At 41.9% G+C, this 21,778-nt stretch overlaps 2 protein-coding genes across 3 annotated transcripts; one reads left to right on the top strand and one right to left on the bottom strand.

Annotated features, from left to right (window-relative positions):
• The first annotated feature begins 1,405 nt into the window (after nt 1–1,405).
• elovl1b (ELOVL fatty acid elongase 1b) lies at nt 1,406–14,452 on the top strand. Of its 2 annotated transcripts, none has more exons than XM_076087763.1 (8): nt 1,406–1,551; nt 11,938–12,040; nt 12,123–12,313; nt 12,507–12,587; nt 12,682–12,738; nt 12,820–12,925; nt 13,230–13,366; nt 13,612–14,452. In XM_076087763.1, the coding sequence occupies exons 2-8, from the start codon at nt 11,971–11,973 to the stop codon at nt 13,909–13,911; spliced, it is 942 nt and encodes a 313-aa protein (XP_075943878.1). In that variant the 5' UTR covers nt 1,406–1,551; nt 11,938–11,970; the 3' UTR covers nt 13,912–14,452. The 2 variants fall into 2 exon arrangements, with proteins under 2 accessions (XP_075943878.1, XP_075943879.1); XM_076087764.1 differs by having other exon boundaries at nt 1,483–1,617.
• Nucleotides 14,453–15,261: 809 nt separating this feature from the next.
• Nucleotides 15,262–20,706, bottom strand: zfyve9b (zinc finger, FYVE domain containing 9b). The gene is made up of 13 exons (XM_076087427.1): nt 20,617–20,706; nt 20,413–20,524; nt 20,201–20,323; nt 19,824–19,979; nt 19,459–19,683; nt 19,294–19,376; nt 19,061–19,165; nt 18,801–18,951; nt 17,960–18,040; nt 17,530–17,692; nt 17,284–17,389; nt 16,584–16,763; nt 15,262–15,959 (listed from the first exon to the last, which is right to left on the bottom strand). Exons 1-13 carry the CDS (start codon nt 20,704–20,706, stop codon nt 15,798–15,800), a joined length of 1,737 nt encoding a protein of 578 aa, XP_075943542.1. The 3' UTR covers nt 15,262–15,797.
• Between the last annotated feature and the right edge of the window lie 1,072 nt (nt 20,707–21,778).

Genomic DNA, 21,778 nt, shown 5'->3' with positions numbered 1-21,778 from the left:
TCCGCTTGCATTCGTGATCTCATTGTTTTGGTCAACGACCAAAGCTCATGACCATTGGTGAGGGTCGAAGCGTAAATGGACTGGTAAATCAAGAGCTTCGCCATCCGGCTGAGCTCCCTCATCATCACCACGACGGTCTGGTACAACGCCTGCATAAACACAGACGCCGCATTGTACCGCCCGTCCATCTCCTGCTCCAGTTTAGCGTCACTCATGAACGAGACCTCGACATACTTGAACTCCCTCGCTTGGGGCGCGAAACAAAATGTTTTTGCATATTGCGAAATGTTGCGATGTTGTTGTGACATGTTGGTAAGTTGTCGTTTTGTTTTGTCAAACATTAATGAGTTTAGTCAATTGTGACGTTGTTTTATTTGGTGATTTGTCGTTGTGTTTTGACCCCCAAGGGCCACTGTAGATTTTAGCATCTTATTTTGTTGCAAATATCACAGATATGTAGATTGTGTTAAAAACTGGGTTGGTAATCTTAAGAAATTAGCAAGAGTGTGCTAGATTTTTTAAATCATCAAACTAGAAAACCAAGCCTAGTGTTACTAACTGTTTTCTAATAAAAGTAGCAGCGCTAGCTCCCAAAGTTGCTAATAGTGAGAAAGTCGCTAAGTCGGCAACACTGACAGCCGGTTCTTTCAGAGCTCTACAAAGCAACTCCCCCAAAATTACCATTATGAAAGTAACATTTTAAAAAACATCATAATGACAAGTAGGCCGTTCAATCATTACATACAGGCTGAATGAAATTATTATTATTATTTTGTCAGAGAATTGGATTCAATGATTGCTGTTCGGATTTAATGAGAATTTCAACATAAATAGATAAATAGAAGATTACCAACCCTGCCAACCAAACCTATATACATATATACATATATATATATATATATATATATATATATATATATATATATATATATATATATATATATATATATATACATATATATATACATATATATATATATATATATATATATATATATATACATATATATATATATATATATATACATATATACATATATACATATATATATATATATATATACATATATATATACATACATATATATATATATATACATATATATATATATATATATATATATATATATATTGGTTTTGATGGTAGTATGATGCCAAATACTATTTGCTCCCTTTACATCAAAGACCAAAATGGAGTGTATAATTATACCCTATTCCAGAGATTAGTCAACTCCACTCCCACTAGAAGCAGCCTAACTCACACTTTTGTTCGCCAGTTAACCGCTGAGTCTGTCAGAATGGAGCTGCAGCTGATTGATCTCATATTGCCGGTGACTTTACATTTGATACCGTCAGTTGGTGAACTCCATATTTGGCGCCCAACTCACAGCAGTGTGTGGAGAGAGAAGACTCCACCTTTTTTTTTTTTTTTCCAGCTCCATCAAGCGTTTTTGCGTCGCGAGGAAGGTTTCCGCGGAGAGGAAGAGGAAGCAGGTCTAACTTCTCTCACGCGCTGGGTCATCAGGCTGCTGTCGACAGCCTTTATTTCAAGTGAGTTCTTTCTAACGCTGTTTATTTAGGAATGCGTCGACTCGACGAGGTTTTAGTTCATTTCAGGTGCGTAAATATATTTTTGGGGTTGTGTTTGGGGGGTTGCGCGCGCTGCCAATTTCCGTAACGTCACATCAAAGTGTTATTCATTCAGGTGGCTTATTATGTTGTTTTTCTTTTGTAATTTGAATAGCTAAGGCGTACACTAAAACACTCATTTGTTTTGCTGTAAATCATAAGTTTTTTTTTATTAATTAAAGTTAGGCTCGAGTGTGGTGCCCAAAACGTGCGCTTGGAGATGAAACGTGCTCAACAATAAGCTTCACTGTTAGTGTTTCGGGATATTGATGGTTTCTTCTCCTCATCATTTGCACCTGTGCTGGACAAAGAGCTCATTGACAGCCGGGACTCTCTCCTCACTGTGAAGGCAGATGGTTGTGTCTTTTTTTGTTCATTGTAGCCTCAAACATGTAAATGTCAGTGATAATGAGAACACATTGGTGTGTGTTTTGGCTGTCGGTTATGAATAATAGCACATATAGTTTAACTGTAGTCGATCTAGAAGTGCAAAAAAAATAAACTTACCTGGTGGCCAAATGTTATAACTTTATAACAGTCTTACTTTGAGACTCAGGTACATTCATGTTTTTCTTTTCTTCTTTTTATGTCTTTGGTAGCTGAGTTTTGTGTCTTTACTAGGCTGCCATTAATGTGATTATGGGTCAGAGGTGATGTAACTATCTAACGCACACAGCATACAAGCTACTTATTAAACGATACATATATCCATTTAGATTGTAAGATTTAGTTTCAGTAAAACTCGAGAAACATTTGACTCATTTTGAGCAGCAGGAGGACTTGAACTTTGTACTGTGTGATTCTGAATACATGAGTAAATATTGACAGTGTATCATATATAAAGATAATGTTTTCGATAAGTACTCTGATTATTCTGTCACGTTAGTCATGTTAAACTCTCGTTTAATTTCGCCATTGTGGGAGAAAGACAAGAACCACTGACTACCACACCTCGTCTATGCAATGCATGATGGGGAAAGAGCACTGGGAGGCTAAGATTGTACGTTTTTACCACACAATTAAGCGTAATCTGACATCTGAATATATATAAAATAACACTGCCTTTTACAACTAATGCATGACATGTTAAGTTGACATTGGGCACAATGCGTCAGTACCTGTTTTTATACTGTGAACAATGTTTTAAAGATGGCGTCTTTATGGTTTTTTTTACAAAAAGGCAAAAGATGTTGCGCCGGAGCTTAGTGTCATGTTTCTTGAATGCCTCGTGTTAGCTGGCCCCCTATTGATGGCCTCCTAAAGTAGATTATGGATCACTAGCTCTGTGTAGACATGTAAACATTAGTAACTAACGGCTGTGGGATGGAGACAAAGGGCCTCAAGGTCTACCAGCCCAGGTGTGCTAGTAATGTAAACACTAAAGCAGCGTTGTGACTTCTAACGCTCCACCGTTGCATACTGTTATCATGTCATAATCTTCTAAAGTCAACACCCTTATTGAAGGACACGCTTTTAAGGCAAGTTTCAGCCAGAGGAAATGACACAGACTTTCTTCAAACCACTTTTTTTTTTTTTTCACAAGAAAACGTTGCAGGCTGAGCTGAGGTGTGTTTATGCAGCAGTTCTACTTCAAAAAGTGGGCCGGTCTTCTCTTGTTGATCACTGAGCAGCTGTAGTAAAGTGCTTTGCTCGACAGTTAGTCACCACATACTCCAAACCACTCATTCAGACTCATCTACAAAGTCTTCTTCAGTCCTTCCACCGGGGTTTTTAAAGATGTTTAAAGCTCAAAGTGGGGGCTGTGTATCTTCATAATGGCCGCCTCTGTTAGACTTCCAGTAAAGGTTCAGTTAAGGATCCTAATCTACACCTTGTGTAGGTTACTTTGAGGCGGGGTTGTTTTCATATATATGAAACGTGTCTACCCAACCCCCTACTCGCAGTATTTCCGTTTCATTGGATCTAAGCGATTTTTTTTCAGCTCAAACAAGTGTGAGTTTATCATTTGAAGCAGTTTTTTAGTGGCTGGACTGTTAGCCTACATGTAGTAAAGGGTTTTTGATCATACATTATACAGCTAGCCCAAGGACAAACTTAAGTATCAAATCAAACAATTCAATAAGTTGTTGGTTGTGCACTTCAGTCCAACACTGGGGCTTAATATGTTGGCGCTGTAACATGGTTTAACTGGCTCTTGTGTAAACAACAGGAGGATAATGTAGTGTCAGCACTGACATTGTTATGCCCTTTATGAATATGTCCTGATGACTGTGAGATGATTGTGGTTGTGTGTTTTGACCAGCATGTCTGAAATGTGGCTACACGTTAAGGTGTGTTTTTAGTTTCATCAGTGACAGAAAGTATGAATGTCGTTAAAAAATGCTGCATCATCATTTTTTGGAAAATTGGACCAAAGGCCAGATTGTAAAAAAACACAATTATTAGAAATTGTAAAAGAATATAATCTGTTTCGTCAACGTTTGCACAACTTCCTATTGTTCTCTCTCTCTCTCTCTCTCTCTCTCTCTCTCTCTCTCTGTCTCTCTGTGCGACATATAAGTCGTATCAGAAAGTTCCAGTTGTATATTTGTTCTAGTGCTCACACGTGTGCATGTTTGACACCATCCAGTGGAAGCTCTTGTCGTAGTAGAATCTTAGGTATTCATGACGGGCATGAAGAGAGTCATTCCAGTCGTGGTTAAGTCTTGCATAATCCCAACCTGTCTGCAGGGCCTGTTTTAAACTTGCCCCAAATATCAAGTCTGGAGCTGTTTTGCTGACTAAGCTTTGCATGCTCTCCCATGAGACACCCACAAGGACACACCCTCGAGTGGGAGAGGAAAAACCTTTCAATGAGTGCAAAAAATGGAACTTTTTACACATGTTTCTTTGTAGGTTTGGCCATCGTTTCAATCATCATTTAAACATTGTACTTTCCAAGTTCCCTCTCGAGATCTCCGTTAAACAGCTACATCTCTCAAAAGGAAAGTAATCAGTTGTCATGTGGCCAAATTGAATTTACTGTTCAATTTAGACACATAGTAGTTTCCATTGTTGTGTGCACTTACATTTCATGTCTGGACAGTCAAGTCCCTTACCTTGTTGGACTTTATTGATCTCCATGTTCTGAGATCTCAGTAATTTGAGTAAAATTTTGTCATAACTGTCGATATGATAAATAAAACCTACGGTGTGCGTTATGTTTTCACGTTGCCCATCTGTTTCATTCTCGTGAATGCAACGTTCTCAGGAACGTCTGGAGGGAGTTTCTTCAAATTTGGCACAAAGGTCAACCTGGACTCAAGGTTGAACTGAGCAGAATTTGTTGGTCAAAGGTCACTGTGACCTCACAAAACACATTTTTGGCCACAACTCAAGAGTTGATATGCTAATTATGACAATTTTTTTAACGCAAATTTCCGAGAAGATGAAGTGATGACATTTTGGACAAACATGAATGTAAACTGCAACATGACCGGTTGGCGAAGGCGGTAATTGTAGTTCGTCCACAATCTGCATTAGTTTGAGCTCATTCATGAGGACGGGATGCTCTATTGTTATCGGTGGAAAATTACAGAAATCTGGGTCATTGAGACCTGCAGAGAGGTCAGAGAGGGGGAGAAGGAGGGAGGGAAGACAATTAGACCAGTGTTGAAAGCCCGGCCAGGTCTCAGTACTTGCAGGTGTGATTATATACACACACACACACACACACATCAAACCCTCAGACAAACACAATGAGGGGGAGATGGTATAAACATATCAGTTTCCAGACAAGTTTAGCAACATTCCTGTGCTGGAGGGGTAACGGTCACTACGATGTTCGTCACTTAGAAAAGTGAGCTTTTCTTAAATGTGTTTTTTTTTTTTTTTTTTTTATGTATACACTCAATTTGTATATCCCCAGTCTTCATTTTTATCATACCACAAATTCTTTTGATTTTGATAAGGCAAGGCAATGTGCATTATTATATTCAGACCAAAAGACAAGGTTGCAGAACAGATACTGAGTCTATCACGTGACATTTCTTCTTACAGAGAGGCATGCCCACCAGGAATGTTTGCGGTAGTTTGAGGTAATTGAAGGGGTCCGTTGAAAGTGGGGAGGGAGTTACTGGAGGGATTACTTTTCTTTTAGATTCAGTGTTGGGTAAACTTTAACAAAAGTTAAATGTGTACATGTAATAAGCCTTTGTTTATGCTAAATGTGTAAAGTGTCTACTTTACCTCAACAAGGCTTCAGTCCAATACTGGATTTTTGAAGCTGTTATACATTACCACTTTATTTTCTTCATTACACAAGATTCAATTTAGTTACTGAAGAGCTGTGATAGATTTTATTTATATATATATATATATATATATATATCTATATCTATATCTATATATATATATATATCTATATCTATATCTATATATATATATATATATATATCTATATCTATATCTATATATATATATATATATATATATATATATCTCGATGTCCCTCATTGTTAATCGATGAAGTGGCTGTTGCCACATTACAAACAAGTTTAGTTTAGCTAATCAAATCATAGAAAACGTTGCTTAATAAAACCCCACAGCGTCTAGACATAGGTCTATGATCACATTCATTAATCAACTCTGAATTTGATCTTATATCTGCTTCTGATGTTTCCACTTCAGGACCACCCAATAATATGCATCTCTAAGTCTTTGCTTCTACAAGTGACATTTATTAGTTAACAGTAATAAGCAACAACAGATTATGATTTGTTTAGTTGGATCATTTATTTTGCTCCACCAACATAAATAGTTCTGCAGCTGACCGGGACAAGCAACACATGAACAAGCTAGCTGCTTTGAATACGTCTACATGTTACTGCAGGTCAGATAGACTACGCCTGTGAATGTAATTAATGGTCATTATAACTCCAGTAAAGTGGAGTGATAGTATAAATAGACTGCCTCTCGTCCAATCAAATTACTCGGTCGGAACTAACTGTCATATACAACAAATAACAGACTGCTGAGCAGTGACGGTGTTTGATCATAATGAACATTAATATAACCTTGTCAGTTCCGAGCCAAACCCCTAATAACTTAAAATACACCATCAGTCTTATCTTGCTTTTCAGAGCGGCGTCATTTCTTGACAAAATATATTTTTATGACATTGCATAGCTTGACCTGAGACTTGTACGTTGACAGCAAAGTCAGATTCCTCACACGAGTGTGTGACACGCTGGTGGAAATATCTGGCTCAGTGCTCAGCCGCACACTTGTTCCTGCTTTTACACTTTCCAAGTCACCAGATCATCCATTGGGATTATGTATTGTTTTTATGAACCAAGATCATCAATAGTTCAGAATTAAGCTTTTTTTCAGCGGAGCCCCTTTTATGCATTTCAAGATAAAGTTAGAGATGTGTTGTCACACTGCACTTTGTGTAATGGATTGATTTGCCAAGACTTTTGCTTGACCAGGGTTACCATGGCTAACTTTCTACTCTTTCTAAACATGACTTGTTTTGCTCTGATGGAGACTCTTTTAGGCTTTGTAAACCACAATAATTGTCACCTGAGGTTTTGGTTTCACAGGAAAAGATGACTATCATGTTATCAAGTGTGTATTGGTGTTTGGAGGAGGGGCTGAAATGCACTGGAGGGCTGCCACCACCCCTCCCATCCCCCGCAAGGATCGAGTGACCAATCGGCTGCAGTGATAAGATCACCAGATTCCAGATGTTTGTGGTTTGAAAAACCAAGTTCGACTAGTATTTACAAAAAAATGACATCGTACAATATGCTTTTAATAGAAATTCCAGAATTCCAGGGTTCTTATAACTATTTGCATTTTACTTATAAGCTACATTTTGAGCATGATCTGACTTTGCAGGGCTCTTTCTGAATGAGTCCGCAATAGTAAACGCTGCCTTGTTCATTACGCGTATGACTTGATCTCTGAAACTCTTATTAAGTCATTGTGTGCGGTTTCATCAGACCATATTCATAACTACTTATGTTCTCAAATCTAGAGAAGTTATGCGTTCCTCCCTGCAGCCAAAGGACTAAAATGATTTCTCAGCATAAAATAAAATCAATTATCTATTATGTTTTGTTCCTCTCTTCGAAATGAATGGGTGTGGCAGTAAGATCAGAGTCAGTGATTTCCTATGACGATCAAACCCTCCTTATACACGACACGCTCAGAGGAATTTTAAGCATTATCGTATGAGTCACGTTCTCCCCTCGCAGCCTCACTCTCCAACCCTGAGCATACATCAAGACTTTATGACTGGTTATGATGCTCCCTAGCTCGAATGTATCCCAATGTATTTCTCTCTATCATGAGCTGTACTCCTTGTAGTTAGGTAGTAGTGTATGAAGCAAGCATGTTGCCAAACATTAAGCAGACAAAAGGACAGAAGAAATGCAGCTACTCCCGACTTGTTCCAGGCATTATTTTCCGCGATGACATCGATCGTCTCCAAACACAGAGCGAAACATGGAAGCTACTTTTGCTGTAAGGGTGTTGGCTGGGTCCAGAGCCAACACAGGGTAACAATGGCCCCTTTCATGATAACAGAGTGTCCTCTGATTTCTCGCCTGCTGCCCGTGAATAATATTATCAGCCCACCCCTGAGCGAAAACTTACAGAGCGACTCCACAGTTGTGTGTCGTGTGTTTCACTGGGTGGGGGGTGAACAGGAGAGAAAAAGGTAGCGGGGGGGGGGGGGGGGGGGGGCATCTCAGACTTGTTGAATTCAAGGCGGTGGTCACAAGGTAGCATCTTAAATCGGGGTGTGGGTTTAAATAGGGCCCATCTCTCAATCTCACCCCAGTTGTACTCCGTCTTGGCGCTGGCTTGTGCTCTCTCTCTCTGGCTCATTACACCCCCCCCCCCCCCCCCCTCTGCTTCTGTGAGCTAGTTATTCATCCACTGTGTGAGTCAGGGAGGGTGGGGATTTGGAAGACTGCTGTACCAGTCACAGTTTGTCAGTTTACACTCTCATTCCCTTTCCCCATCTCGCTCTCTCTCTCTCTCTCTCTCTCTCTCTTTCTGCTCTGCTGTTCTCTCTTTTTGCTGCTGCCCGCCGGCCCGTCCTTATAGTTTTGCACAGAGGCTTTGCCGTCCTGTGAAAGAAGGATCCACATTGGCTTCTGATGATTTAAGAGGTTAATTCTAGTCTCAACGAGGTAAGTTGCATATGGTTACGTAGAAGGTGAACTCACTGACTAACTCCGCCCAACATGTTGAGCAGCTCAGGGGTGAATTGTCTGTTCATTTGGTGTTTGAGGATATCAGGCTGTGGTGGTTGAAATGTCCTTTTTATAACGGATTCTTTGCTGTGTGTAACGGTTCCTGTCGGTTCATCGGTTTATCATTAACTTCTACCGTGTGAATGTGAGTTCCCTTTTTCCATCCCTATGATTCATTGACATGGCCTCCATAGGAAATGTTCCACCTCCCTTTCCATTCTTCTATACAGATGTAAACCAGCCACGCTGTTGTCAATGTAGTCTAAAAGAGGACATGCAGAAGGACTAACGCTGTGTTTTTGTGGAACCATTAAAACAACATTTTGCTCTGGTTCGAGAATGGACTTGTGTAGCTCAGGGCTTTACATTTTTGACATTCCTCTTGAGAGGTGACAGAAGTCATTGCCTAAAGGTAGCGTGGTGCTTAAGTGGTCATGTGTCTGCTGAATGTCTTCACTCCGTCACGGTAACACTACAGCACTGTGTGGACTCCTCTGTACGCGGATGCTCCTCTAATCTTGTGGATTTACTACTAATGTTGTTTATTTGGCTGAACAGCGCTGAATGTTCAACAGTGGAGTTCCAATTCGTATGTGAGCCTTTAATTGGTGGAGATTGAAATCAGTTGAGTGGTCTCATCATGTTTGAGGTCACTGATGTGTAGATGCAGGAAATGGCATAGAAGTGTCAGAGCAGTGATGTTCATTAACTGCTGTCGGCCGCTCTTGTAAAAGATCTGTGGTTTCACTAAGCTGGGATGGAAGGGACTTCATTTTCAATTTTTTGCCAACTTCATCCGGGACTTAAAGATACAGAAATATTGTTTCCTTTTCCTTCTTAGTGTTCATGATCATAAGACTATCCTCCTGACCTCGCACAATCACTTTATTTATGTGTATTCTCTAAAACATCTCTCTCAAGTGAGTCACAAGTTGTTCATTCAGCAGTTTGAACATGAAAACTGGGAGATTTATATGACTTGTATTCAAAAAGCAAATCCTATGTACATATCTAACTGTAGGGTTTCTGTATGATCCTGTTGCAGTGTCGACAACATCATTTGATTGAACTCAGAAAAGTGGCTTTTGGTGTCCAAAAGCGAAATCAATTTTTTCATGTATACACAACTATTTGGTGAATTACCAATATTTTGCCAATATTTTACCAATAATCCTAAGCCATGTGACGTCAAACTGCCACGACTCAACTCGCGGTGCTACAATAAACTCGACGTTATCACTAACCTGACCCGACGGTCCTCTGCTCAATGTAACTGTTCAGCATTTTTCCTCAGAACAAGACAGACTCTCCACAACAGACGTGATGGTGCTCTTGTTGAAATGCGAGGGCGCCTGACCGAATGTCTCACCGTCGGTTCAAAAACAACCAGCGCGTTTTTGCGTAAGAGTTTTCTGAAATGTCATGCATCTGATCTGCTGTACAACACCATCATTTTCGCTTTTTGGTGATACTGCCGAGGGGCTGCAACAGCACAAAACTCCAGTTCAAGTTTTCACCATATTGACAAAAGGAAGCTAAGACAGCAGTGCAGCCGTTATAAAGTGTCCTGGAATGCTCGACTCAATAACCTGGAAGCTCCACAAGAAGATCGAACAGAAAGATACTACCGCCCTGTTGACGGTTGCTTTGTGGTTAACGCTTAAAAAAGCCCTGAGGCGAACAAACTGTATGTGGGAATTAAAAGATTATACAATCTGTTTACACTGTAGCTGTGTGCTCAGAATCCGCTTCAACTTTGACACAATAAACTCACTAAATATGAACTTAAGCAGATCAAGGGCTGTTATGCATATTTTGGGTTGACAGCTCAGTATCTGTGTGGCCTTTTTATTTTTTGCAAGTCAGTCGTTGAAGATGTAAGATAATGTGTTGTACATTCATTACCTTGAGGCATGAGGCGAGTGAGTTTTAGACTGAAGCAGCCTTGAAAACAAGTATGCACAAGTGCAGATTACAGAGCCGGTTTGACACCCTGTTGAAAAGTTTTAAAAAATTGATACTGAAAGCGAGTTAGCATTCTTAAACTTGGATCCAGCTCAGTGTTGGCAAAATTCACATCTGTAGTTTGCACTTCAAATGTATTTTTACCTGAGCAGCACCTCTGTATCAGCTCCACTCCTCACCTGCCCTTCATTACACAACATGGTATTATCGGCTGGTGATTATATTGGTTTAAGGCGGACTGTTCTTGAGCAGTGAAAACTCAGAGCTTTGCAGATTGTACAACAATAGCGTGGGTACAGAGGGGCCGCACCCTGCGTGTCCTCTACTTTGTGAATACACTTTACACTTGATATGGTGAGCCTTTTGTCAACAGAAACATTTGTAGGTCAGAAACCCAGAGCAACAGTCGTGTGTGTGTGTGCACATATTTGTAGTTGAACTGATAGATTCAGTTCGCAGCGGCAATGTCTCAAATAAGTGCGGTTTCTACGTAACAAGACAACAAAACCACTTGTGAGTTTAAGGAGCTTGGATGACAATGTCAGGGCTCTGCGGTTTGAGAGCAGTTTGTCTGTATGCAGGAGTCATGAAGTCAAGACACAAAAGCCAGCCAGCAGAGTGCCAGCCCTGCTGTGGGACGAGGGTTTCCCTCCCAGTTCCTTGTAGCTCCTCCTCTCTGATATCAGCCCATGACTGACGGTATTTCTGTTGGGTGTGTTTTGTTTGAGGAGAGATGAGCCGATAATTGCATTTCAATCCCGCTGAATCAGGAAATGCTCCAAAATGCTCCTCATTGTTCCAAGCCCCCAAAAAAGCCATGTGATTTATATTTTTGTTGAAGAATTTATGTAATCCATTCATGACGGAGAACACTATTTTCGGAAATTTCATTGTCTAGGAAAAGTGAACTGCTTTTTATAGGTTCCAAAAACAGATGAGGAAGGATAATGGTACATTTCAGCTACTTTTACACATCCAAAAACAATACATCTGACATTCAAAAAATGGCCAAAATAGTTTTCTTGAACTTAGTGATGTGTCACTCCTTGAATTACTGCCATGGGAGTGGTAGAGGGGTTGCTGCTGTGTTTGGCCTTGACTAGATCAAATTAACAATGAGCTTTATGTGTTTTTGCAGATAATTTGGTCACAACAATTCAAGACGGCAAACATGCTTCGAGAGATTCAGGAGATCGGCTCGCATGCCATGGATATCTACAACTACCTCTTGGCAGGAATTGGTAGGTGACTTAGCTAAACTAAATGCAAAAGATCACTCTATTTATTGTTTTCTAACGTATTGTCTTTTTCTTCTTTCTCTAGATCCACGGCTGAAGGAATATCCAATGATGCAGACTCCTATTGCCATGTCTGCAACATTGCTGTGTTACCTCTTCTTTGTACTGTACCTTGGGCCGCGCATGATGGCCAATCGTAAGCCCTTCCAGCTTAAGGAAGCCATGATAGTCTACAACTTCTCGCTAGTGGCACTGTCGATAATCATCGTCTACGAAGTAAGACACTGTTACTTAAAGTCTCCGACATTTAACGACTTGCAATTTACTTTTTACACATTTTGAACATTTCATGGTCGTACATGAAGAGAAAGTGGCTTAATTTGTCTAGTTTTGGTTGAATTTATCTCTGTAAAGATCTTAATCTAGCAATGACCACAAACAAAGTAAATCAAATGTTCTTGTAATTTAGTTCCTGATGTCTGGTTGGGCCACAACATATACCTGGCGATGTGACCCAGTGGATACGTCGAACAGTCCTCAAGCACTTCGAGTAAGTCCCTCTCTTTCTACTCAATTATTAGTCATTTCTTGCTTTAATATGAAGTGAAATGATCATTTTACAAAGTCTTTTTCCTCCTCAACAGATGGTCCGAGTGGCCTGGCTGTTCTGGTTCTCCAAGATTATTGAGCTCATCGACACAGTAAGTTCAGTCTTTTGCTTGACTCGCCTTTGTGTTCAAGTTTTGGTTGACTTTAACTGATCAATATCGTCTTTCGCTCAGGTCTTCTTCGTGTTGAGGAAAAAGCACGGCCAGGTGACCTTCCTACACATCTTCCACCACTCCTTCATGCCCTGGACCTGGTGGTGGGGGATTGTCTATGCTCCTGGTGAGTACACATTAACTCAATCTTGATTAAATAATTATTAATGGTTTTAGTGTCATTACTTTGTCCTGTAAACCAATCTTGTGGATGTTGACCTGTACAATCGGCAACACTGTCCTCCAGTTGGCTTCTGCTCTTGTTTTTTAAAGGAACCTTCTGCCGGTTATTGTATAGTTCTGTTTGGTCATGAGAAAATGATTAACCAAGAGTCTCTGACCTTCCAAGAATGTCGAGGCCGTCGAGGTTTTACTCGGGTTCTTCCGCTACTTTGAGTTGGCCTAATGCTGTTTGTGATTATTACCCCCAGGTGGAATGGGATCTTTTCATGCCATGGTGAATTCCACCGTCCACATCATCATGTATTTCTACTACGGCCTGTCTGCTGCTGGACCACGCTTCCAGAAGTTTTTGTGGTGGAAGAAATACATGACGGCCATTCAGCTGGTAGGGACACCCTATACTCTGCAGTTTTCTGTGTTGTTCGCTTCATCATCAATTTTTTATTTGAATTGAGCTACTCGTAGGCTTCAGGGATCAGCTCAAGGACGGCATGAGAGCCTCGCTCAGCGTCTTAAACTACTAGAGTCTTTTCATTTTAATGTCTGGTACTCTGGTTCAGGCTTCAAGACGAATCCATCTGCGTTTATTTATAGTAAGTGCTTGGCTGACTCCTGGTTTCTTCCCGACAGACCCAGTTTGTCCTGGTATCTCTCCACGCTACCCAGTACTACTTCATGCACAGCTGCGACTACCAGTTCCCCATGATCCTCCACCTCATCTGGATGTATGGAACCTTCTTCTTCGTGCTCTTCTCCAACTTCTGGATCCAGGCTTACGTGAGGGGCAAGCGGTTGCCAAAACAGGATGCTAAGCAGTGTCAGAACGGCACGGCCGTCTACACCAACGGCAAGCACCACGAGAACGGCGTCAACCACGGAGCGAGCAACGGCAACAGCCGCAGTCACGTGAGCAAGATGAAGAAGGCCTAAGATCCCTGGAAGGAAACACCTAAGAAGTGTGAAACGGTTTATACTACTACGGATTCCAAAGATAGTTTTGGCTGTGTTTCTTTTCCTGTTATTAGTTTGAATTGCGACACATGGGGAAATGACGTGGTCAATGATTTCCACAGTTGGGCTCCAAACTTTTGGTTGCTTTGTTTGTTCGTTCGTTCAACTCGAAACCTCTTTTTGAGTTGGGGAAACCATTTATGGAACATAAAAATGTATGAAGAGAAGATGTTTTGACCAAAATATTATCTTCACTGATGTTGCAACAAGTTCCTAGTTCAGTATCACACTGGCGGCCTTTCACCCCACTTGCCTTCACTACTTCTCTGACCCCCACATCGCACTGACCTCCCCCTGTTGACGGATAACTGTACAGTTTCTATCAAACTTGAAAATACTTTTTGTAAATAGTTTTACAGCAAACAAAAATAACTAATTTGTATTGGTTTAGACTTTCTAAATTTTGTTATCTTGTGTATTTAAAATTAAATCTCAATAAATTCAATCTTGAATTATCTTACACGTTTTGTGCGTCCGTATTTTCACAGAATAGGTGCTTACTGAATGTGCCGCATGCTTAGAAGGGTTCAAGTTGTCAGGGCTCTGGGGAAAGACTGCTGTGTTGCAACAAAGAAAAGTATTTGCATTGCGTGCCGAAGCCTCTTGTCTTAACCATCTCAAATATGTGGAGCCAGTAGGAGGTTAACAAGAGCCCCATTCTGCTTTGTCTGGAAAAAAAAAATCCATCGTTAAGAGCCAGAGAGAGAGAGTAAGCATCCTGCAGACCGGATCTCCACCCACCGTTATCAACCACGCGCGGGTTCATCAGGTTGAGAAATGCGATCTTGTTGGCACTCAGCGTCCATTCAGCCTGAAAATGAATGCAAGCTAAACAAACCACAGATCCAGTACATGAAATAGTTGCTTTGTTTTACAGACTGGAACAGGCAGCTTTTCTGAGCTGAATCTGAAGGATTATTTTTTGTATATGACTGCATTATCTTTTACATTAATAGGTGTTTCTAACATTCAAGTGAAGTGCATACCTCTATGATAGTGTCAATCAAAACTGAAGTTTATTATCTTTGTAAATGAGCTATTGGATTTGGTTTTACAGGTTTTCCCTAATAAAGTAAATGAGTGCATTTGTTGCAAGTAAAATGTTAATCTGCAATGTAGTTTGTAATTATAGCAGTTGGCGCAAATGTAGTGGAGGAAAAAAAAGAATAATATTTCCCTCTGAAATGTGACGTATAAGTATAAAGCTAGTTAAGTGCAAGTACTTTAGTAAATGTGACCTTGATGAACAGGCGGTAACTCGGTCGTTGTTGCAAGTTTAATTCCAGGCCGACATTACATTTCATGAGCAATCAATTAAAATACAACCAGTATGAAAACATCCTTTAGGCATTCATTCAGTGCGCATCAAATTGCTACAGATCTACTACATACTGTTCTTCAAGTCATTCTCTTTATCTCTTTGCTTTTAGGTCGTGGGTCTGAATCCAGCTCCCACTTTTAAAGGTATTCTCCATATGGGAATTGGTATTGAACTTTGTGACGTGGACGATATCAAGCTATGACGTTGCTACGACTGTACAGTGTACAGTGATCTGATGGCCCATCCTAGGTTTCATGCGTACCCAGATTGTCTGCTGCAGGGCAGGGTGAGATCAGAAAACCACTAACCACTTCTCTCTCTACTCGTGAGTGGATGAGATGTATGCAGACCTTGGATGTGGTCCGGTTCGCCCTTTTGAATGCTTTTATTGCCCTGAACCCGTTGGCAGCACTGATGAGAAGTGCCGGCGACAGAGTTGTGGTCAGAGTTTGAAAAGATGAAATAGCGGGGGCGTGTGCGCTCTTTAAGTGATGTTCTCCAGGATGTAAAAGATGAGCTCCATCACGATGGGCTCGTTGCCCCTCTTGCGCCCCCTGCTGTGTATGACGGGGATCAGCACGCTGTCCAGGGCGTTCAGGTACTGAGCTGGGAGGGGAAGCCCATTGCTCCCAGCCACAAATCCCACCTGAAATTACAAAAGAAACCAGTAATTCGTTTTAATATAGTCACACCCTGAAGATTGAGTTAATAGCTTTACAACTGTGCATTATGTGAGTCATATGTTACACCACTCAAAGTTAGACCGGTATGATTTTTTACGAAACATCCCTGAGTATTTTTCATAAACTTTTTGGCCGAGTGAAAGAGCATCTGAAACCTTAAGGAATCCCATGCTGATGTAATCCTCACATTGTTAGCAGAGTACCACTTATTCTGTAGCATAGAAAATAAACTATTTAAAGAATTTATAAATGATCACTGTGAAACTAAACGTTTATAGACAAAGGATTTCATCTCGGTGGCATGGTTGTATTGGCTTCATTTTATGGCTCCACAGGCTGATAATATAACCAAAAATAAATATTCCATAGACCTACATTACACCTAAAATAAATACAGACACTACATTCTGCCTGATGATAGTATAGTATCTATAAACAATGTGTTCCTTTCACTATCTATTCTGAACAAGTATGTACTTTGTATTTTGGCTTTGCAGGGCAGTATTCATGATGCAACCTTATTATGGGAAGTTCTAAACAATATGTCATTGTGACTCAGCTCACTGATACCAAACATCCTTTCAGACCTCTTGAGCGTCAAACGCGACACGCAGCCCCAGCTTGGCCATCCCGTCCTCTTTCAGCAGCTTGAGGTGGGGACACAGTGCCAAGCAAAACGCCCGGGCGATCCGCTCCGTCAACCGGTCGTGTTCAGCAGAGTCACTCGCTCCTCCTTTGGGGTGATTCCCCCTCTGCAGGAAAAACACCTGCACAGCACGTAGACAGATGTATAGGGAGGAGGCAGTTACGTTAAAGGCTGCAACTAATCTGTTGATTATTTTATCGATTAATCAATTGGTTGTTTTTATCTATAAAATGTCAGAATGTCGAACAGTGTTTCCCAAAGCCTAAGATCTTTGATAGTCTTGTTTAGTCCACAACTCAAATTCAAGTTTTACATTAGCTCTACTTATCCTGTGCATCTCATTACAGGTACTTCATTAGATGGAGAATACAGTGTGATGAATCAGATCTAGCTGAACACCCGCTGCAACATTATTTGCTCCACAATGTCGGTTTGCTTTCATTGTGGAGCAAATAAATCAGAAAATATTCCTATTTAAGGAGCTGGAACCAGAGAAATTTGACTTTTCTTTCTTAAATAATGAGTCAAACCGATTAATCTATTAGCAAAGTCATTGGTGATTCATTTAATAGTTGACAACTAATTGATTAATCGTTGCTGCTCTACTTATGTCGATGTTTTTAGCAGATCATCATATGTACTTCTGTCCAGCGGATGATCTTCCCGTTTTCTTTGTATTCTGACTTCTGAAACATCTTGGTATTGCAGATGGACTCCATGGATTTCCCATCGATGGGGCTTATAACTCTGGAGGACACACATTTACAACATGGGACAGAAATGAAAACGCAGACGTTACTAAAGCCGGCACACTCTGCCATGTTGTTCTCTTTGAGCACAAAAGCCTCATTCTGCCACATGAGCATCAAACAGGCGGACACGCTCACCCCTTATTCACTGAGCATTTCTCCTCCACCCACTGTACACACACAAGCTCCTGGCTGTCCGATTGGTCGAGCCGTCCGCAGGTGACGGAGTAGTCTTTCATGTCCCGTAGCGACCGCCGCAGCTCGGCCATGGTTTCCACGGTGATCTGCACCATCAGTCCATCTGGGGGAGAAGGGGGCAGCGATACAGGAGGAACACACGGACAGACACACGTACACTCACATGCATCAACATGTACACACGTCTGTTAAAATGTACACAGACACACACATATACACACACATTCTGAATAAAGCATGTCTTAAAGCAGGGGTGTTAACATGCACTACTTTTTGTTTTTTAAATAGTAAATATATGTAAGCATTGAATTTCCTGCAGGGCATGAACGTGTCAAGGTGAACCTGACTCCCCTCTGAGCTGACATCCTACCTTCTACGATGCTGGACTTGGCAAGGTATCCTGCAGACGCTTTCAGTGCACTGCTGAATATAAAAAAGCATGATCCAGTAACTGCAATAACAAAAAAAGAGAAGAAAAAATATGTTTAGAGACAAACTCTGTGGCTCCAATCCTGATACATCAGTCTATAGTAACAAGAAAGAAACTATCATGTTGTGCCATCTAGTGTTACATAAGAGAACTTCTTGAGCCCTTTGTTTCTCTTTAAAATGAATAGTGTTAAACAATATTCTGTCTGTATTCTATATCTTCTTCTGATACAATTACATTCATGGAAAATTCAAATTGAGTAAAAAATCTTTAAATCCCAAGATTTAATTTTGTCGCGGCTGCACAATCGCATGAAAACGTCTCCCTAACGTTTACATACTTCCTTCTGCCACAGAATAAAATAATTGAATGTCTTTGGGAACATGGGGATGTAGAATAAAATGTCATGAGTTTGCACAAATTCTGGCTGCACATTTATCATTTGTAATGGTAAATATTGTGCAGCAAATACTATTTTAAAAGGTGTAAAACTAGTAGATAGAACCACATGGTTGGTGGAGATCAACGAGTGTTTCTAGTGAACACTGAATGCAGCTCCTAATGTGTTGATCTCTTTCCTCCCAGTGCACCAATTCAACTGTACCAACGTTCCCCTAAATAACAGATGAATTATCAGCTCATCAAGGTGTCCCCCCCCCCCCCCTTGTTGCAATCCACATGTCTGATTGCAGTGAATGTTCCCCACTCCTGCTTGATTATGTAACATTAAGTCCAGACTCTGATATCTTGATGTGCCTCTCGGTATCCTGGAATGGCCCACCTTTGCGTGGCTGATTGTGGATGCTGATGGCCTGGGTCTGGTACTGGCCATCGTCTCCTTGCACGCAGATGAGGTGGGAGTCTGCAGTCTCATTGAAGCACGCCCCAATGGCCAGCACGTGCTCATTGGACTTATTCAAAGCCTTCATTAGCTAATGAGAGGGAAGGATGGCGATTGATTAAAGAAAAAGAAACTACATTCACATTATTATTATTATTATTATTATTAACTCTGTGAGGGATTTAAAGGCTCCGTCCTACCTCATTATACCCAGTGGTCGGTATCTTTATACAGGTCCTCTGAGCCTCTAGATCCACAGTGAGCCCCGGCACCATCGGTAGGCTGTAACGGTAATTCCTAAAGTCCTGAAGCACGATGGGAGGATGGGGAAAGTTTGGTCAAAGTTTCAACACCAAACGTAACTACTAATGGTGAACAATTTGGTTTTTGTAACAACACCAAACAGGAAGTTGTTACAAAATGTCACACTCACCACTAACAGTCTCATTATGGTGTGGCCAATTTCCCCAAACAAGGGCTTCCTAAAGCGCACGCTGTACAGAGGACACGGGTAAACTGGAACAAGAAAGAAAGCTGGTGACTGAAGAGAAATCCTGTAGCGTTACAGACGCAGCATTTCATTCATTTCATGGCTTACATCTGTATTCGGCCCCCAATCGAAGCATGAGACGCAAGGGAAAGGCTTTGGCCCAGGCCACCTCTGCTCTGTGGACCAGCAGGCCAAAGAGGTAGGGCTGGTTTGGCAGAGGTAGACCTTGAAGGGACTGCAGAGTGGAGCGAATGTACAGGAAGCCTGCGTGCTCCTCACTGCCCAGGAAACTACTGCCGAACAAGGACAGCGACAGGTGTTTCACAACCTTTCCTGCAGAAATACAGAGGAAAAGGACACACGTAATCATTGGAGAAAATACCCTTTTACCAAATTCAATATAAAACATCACTACTATACATAACAAGTTGGAAATTACAGTATGTAAGCATGTTATTGTGTGTGGCTCTGACCTGTGAGGGTGTCCCTGTACAGCTGGATAATGTGGCTGAATATGTCTTTGGGGAAGCTTTTCTCTTCAGGCAAACACTGCAGCAACAACACCACCTCCACCTGGCCCACAGCGTGCATTCCCTTTGTCGTCACGCACCAGCACTTCCTGTTAACATCTGTCACACAATCAAGGCACAACCTCAGAGGTCTAAAAGGACAGTTGTTGTTTTTTTTTAAATTCCAACTGAAATCACATTCAGTCACCTTTTTTTTGTAGTCAATAATTATTATTATTTGTAGGATCACAGCAGCCATTATTGTGTACAATATGTCGCCAATGTGTCGTTTTCTATGCACTTTATCGTGCACAATGAGGAGGGGAAAAAAAGAAACGTACAGTTGACCAGCTTGACTATAGCAAGCAGGTTGGCATTGAGGACGAACACCAGCGGCTTGGGCCTGCCACTCTCCAGCTCCTGAATGAGCAGCGTCTCAGAGGGCTGCTCCTCCACAGTGTAATCTGAAGAACAAAGACATAATAACACTGATGTATCTTATGCTGCTCTTGCTTTTGACCCTCCCCCTCAAATGGGATGGAACCTGTCTTACCTCCTTTGACTCCTGTGGAGGTGAGGATGGGTGGCAGGCCAACCAGGGGGATGAGGTTGGCAGAGCTGCTCACTAAAGCTGTGGTGCCCCAGCCGTAAGGACCACAGGCCTCCTAGAGGAGGTGGGAGGCAGAGGACTGAGCCCATGTTTTTGTACAAACTATCTGACTAATTACAGATCAACAGATACGTTCAGTGATCTTACATTGATATTTGTCCCGTGTGGCCGCAAGGCTCTCCTGATCTGTGGTGAACCCACAGGACTTTTAACCAGCCCGCCCAGTGCTCGTCTCATCAGCGGTGAGAACCCTCTCACTGGTGTGGTCGGAGCAGACTCCGACTGCTTTTTGGGGAGGATGTCATCTGCAAACCACACCCTCCTTTTCCCCCTTGGAGGTGTCCCTGAAGAGAGGATGCAAGAGTTACTTAAGCAAAGTTTCATTTAAAAAACTGTGAACTTAAACAAAAACAAAAAGAAATCTGTGCTCACTTTTGACGAGGATTGAATGACAGGAAACACAAACTCGTCCCTCCTTACAATCCAGATGTGTGAGTCTGAACTTCAGGTTGGAACAAAGCGCACAAAAAACCTGGCGATACACCACACAAGGACAGACACACACGTTTAACACATCAACTGCAAGGCAATTTCTTGAGAACTTTTACGTTTTATTTCAAATGCTGCACAACATATAAACGTCCTTCCTCACCTTCCCACAAGCACGGCAGTGATGCCTTCTCTTGGTAAACGTAAACTTGACCCCACACTTCATGCAGACCTGCGCCTGAGCATCAGGGACCCACACTGGAGCCACCTCCCCGAGGACAGTGCTTCGATCCTTGGACAGAATGCCAACGGGGCTCAGCTGGGACTCGTTGTCGGGATCCAGAGGGGAAGCTGCACAGTCGCCCATTGCTCCCTCCCCGCCGGCTGCCTGGGCCTTGCTGCTGTTCGTCTCATCTCCTCCATTAGATCTGACCTCCTTGGACCCCCTGCTATCATGTGAGGGAGTAGAGGGTGCTGCTGTCGCCTCCGAGCTGCAGGACTGCTCTTGCTGCTCCAGCCTGCTCTCCTCCAGCTCCTTCTCCTCAACCACAGAGTCTTCCTTTGATGGGAGAGCCTGGGGCTTCTTCTTCTTCTCCTCCTCTGCCACCTCCTCTTCCTCTTCCTCCTCCGGCCACGCAGCCTCTGCAGGGCTCAGCACCAGGGGACTGGAAGACTCCCCGAAACAACTCTCACCCCACGTGGAGATGGCGGTCACAGTGCAGCTGCCTTCCTCCAGCTGGGAAGGTGAAGTCGTTTCGGCAGGATGTTCGGATGGTTTCTTCTCACACGGCCCAAAGCTGCTTCTGACCGACGCATCTGA

Source organism: Anarhichas minor, unplaced genomic scaffold (genome assembly GCF_050575085.1).
Source record: "Anarhichas minor isolate MPS153535 unplaced genomic scaffold, ASM5057508v1 ptg000010l, whole genome shotgun sequence".
NCBI lineage: Eukaryota > Metazoa > Chordata > Actinopteri > Perciformes > Anarhichadidae > Anarhichas > Anarhichas minor.
The sequence above is the reverse complement of the archived record's forward strand: the minus strand, read 5'-3'. Positions and strand labels throughout refer to the sequence as shown.

Excerpts from the sequence above, each read along its gene's own strand:
- elovl1b (XM_076087763.1), top strand. The coding sequence starts at position 11,971 with ATGCTTCGAGAGATTCAGGAGATCGGCTCGCATGCCATGGATATCTAC. Across the intron at positions 12,739-12,819 it reads TTATTGAGCTCATCGACACA|GTCTTCTTCGTGTTGAGGAA; the intron begins GTAAGTTCAGTC and ends TCTTTCGCTCAG. Across the intron at positions 12,926-13,229 it reads GGGGATTGTCTATGCTCCTG|GTGGAATGGGATCTTTTCAT; the intron begins GTGAGTACACAT and ends TATTACCCCCAG.
- zfyve9b (XM_076087427.1), bottom strand. The coding sequence starts at position 20,706 with ATGAGACGAGCACTGGGCGGGCTGGTTAAAAGTCCTGTGGGTTCACCA. Across the intron at positions 20,525-20,616 it reads CACACGGGACAAATATCAAT|GAGGCCTGTGGTCCTTACGG; the intron begins GTAAGATCACTG and ends CACCTCCTCTAG. Across the intron at positions 15,960-16,583 it reads TCGCGTTTGACGCTCAAGAG|GTGGGATTTGTGGCTGGGAG; the intron begins GTCTGAAAGGAT and ends TTGTAATTTCAG.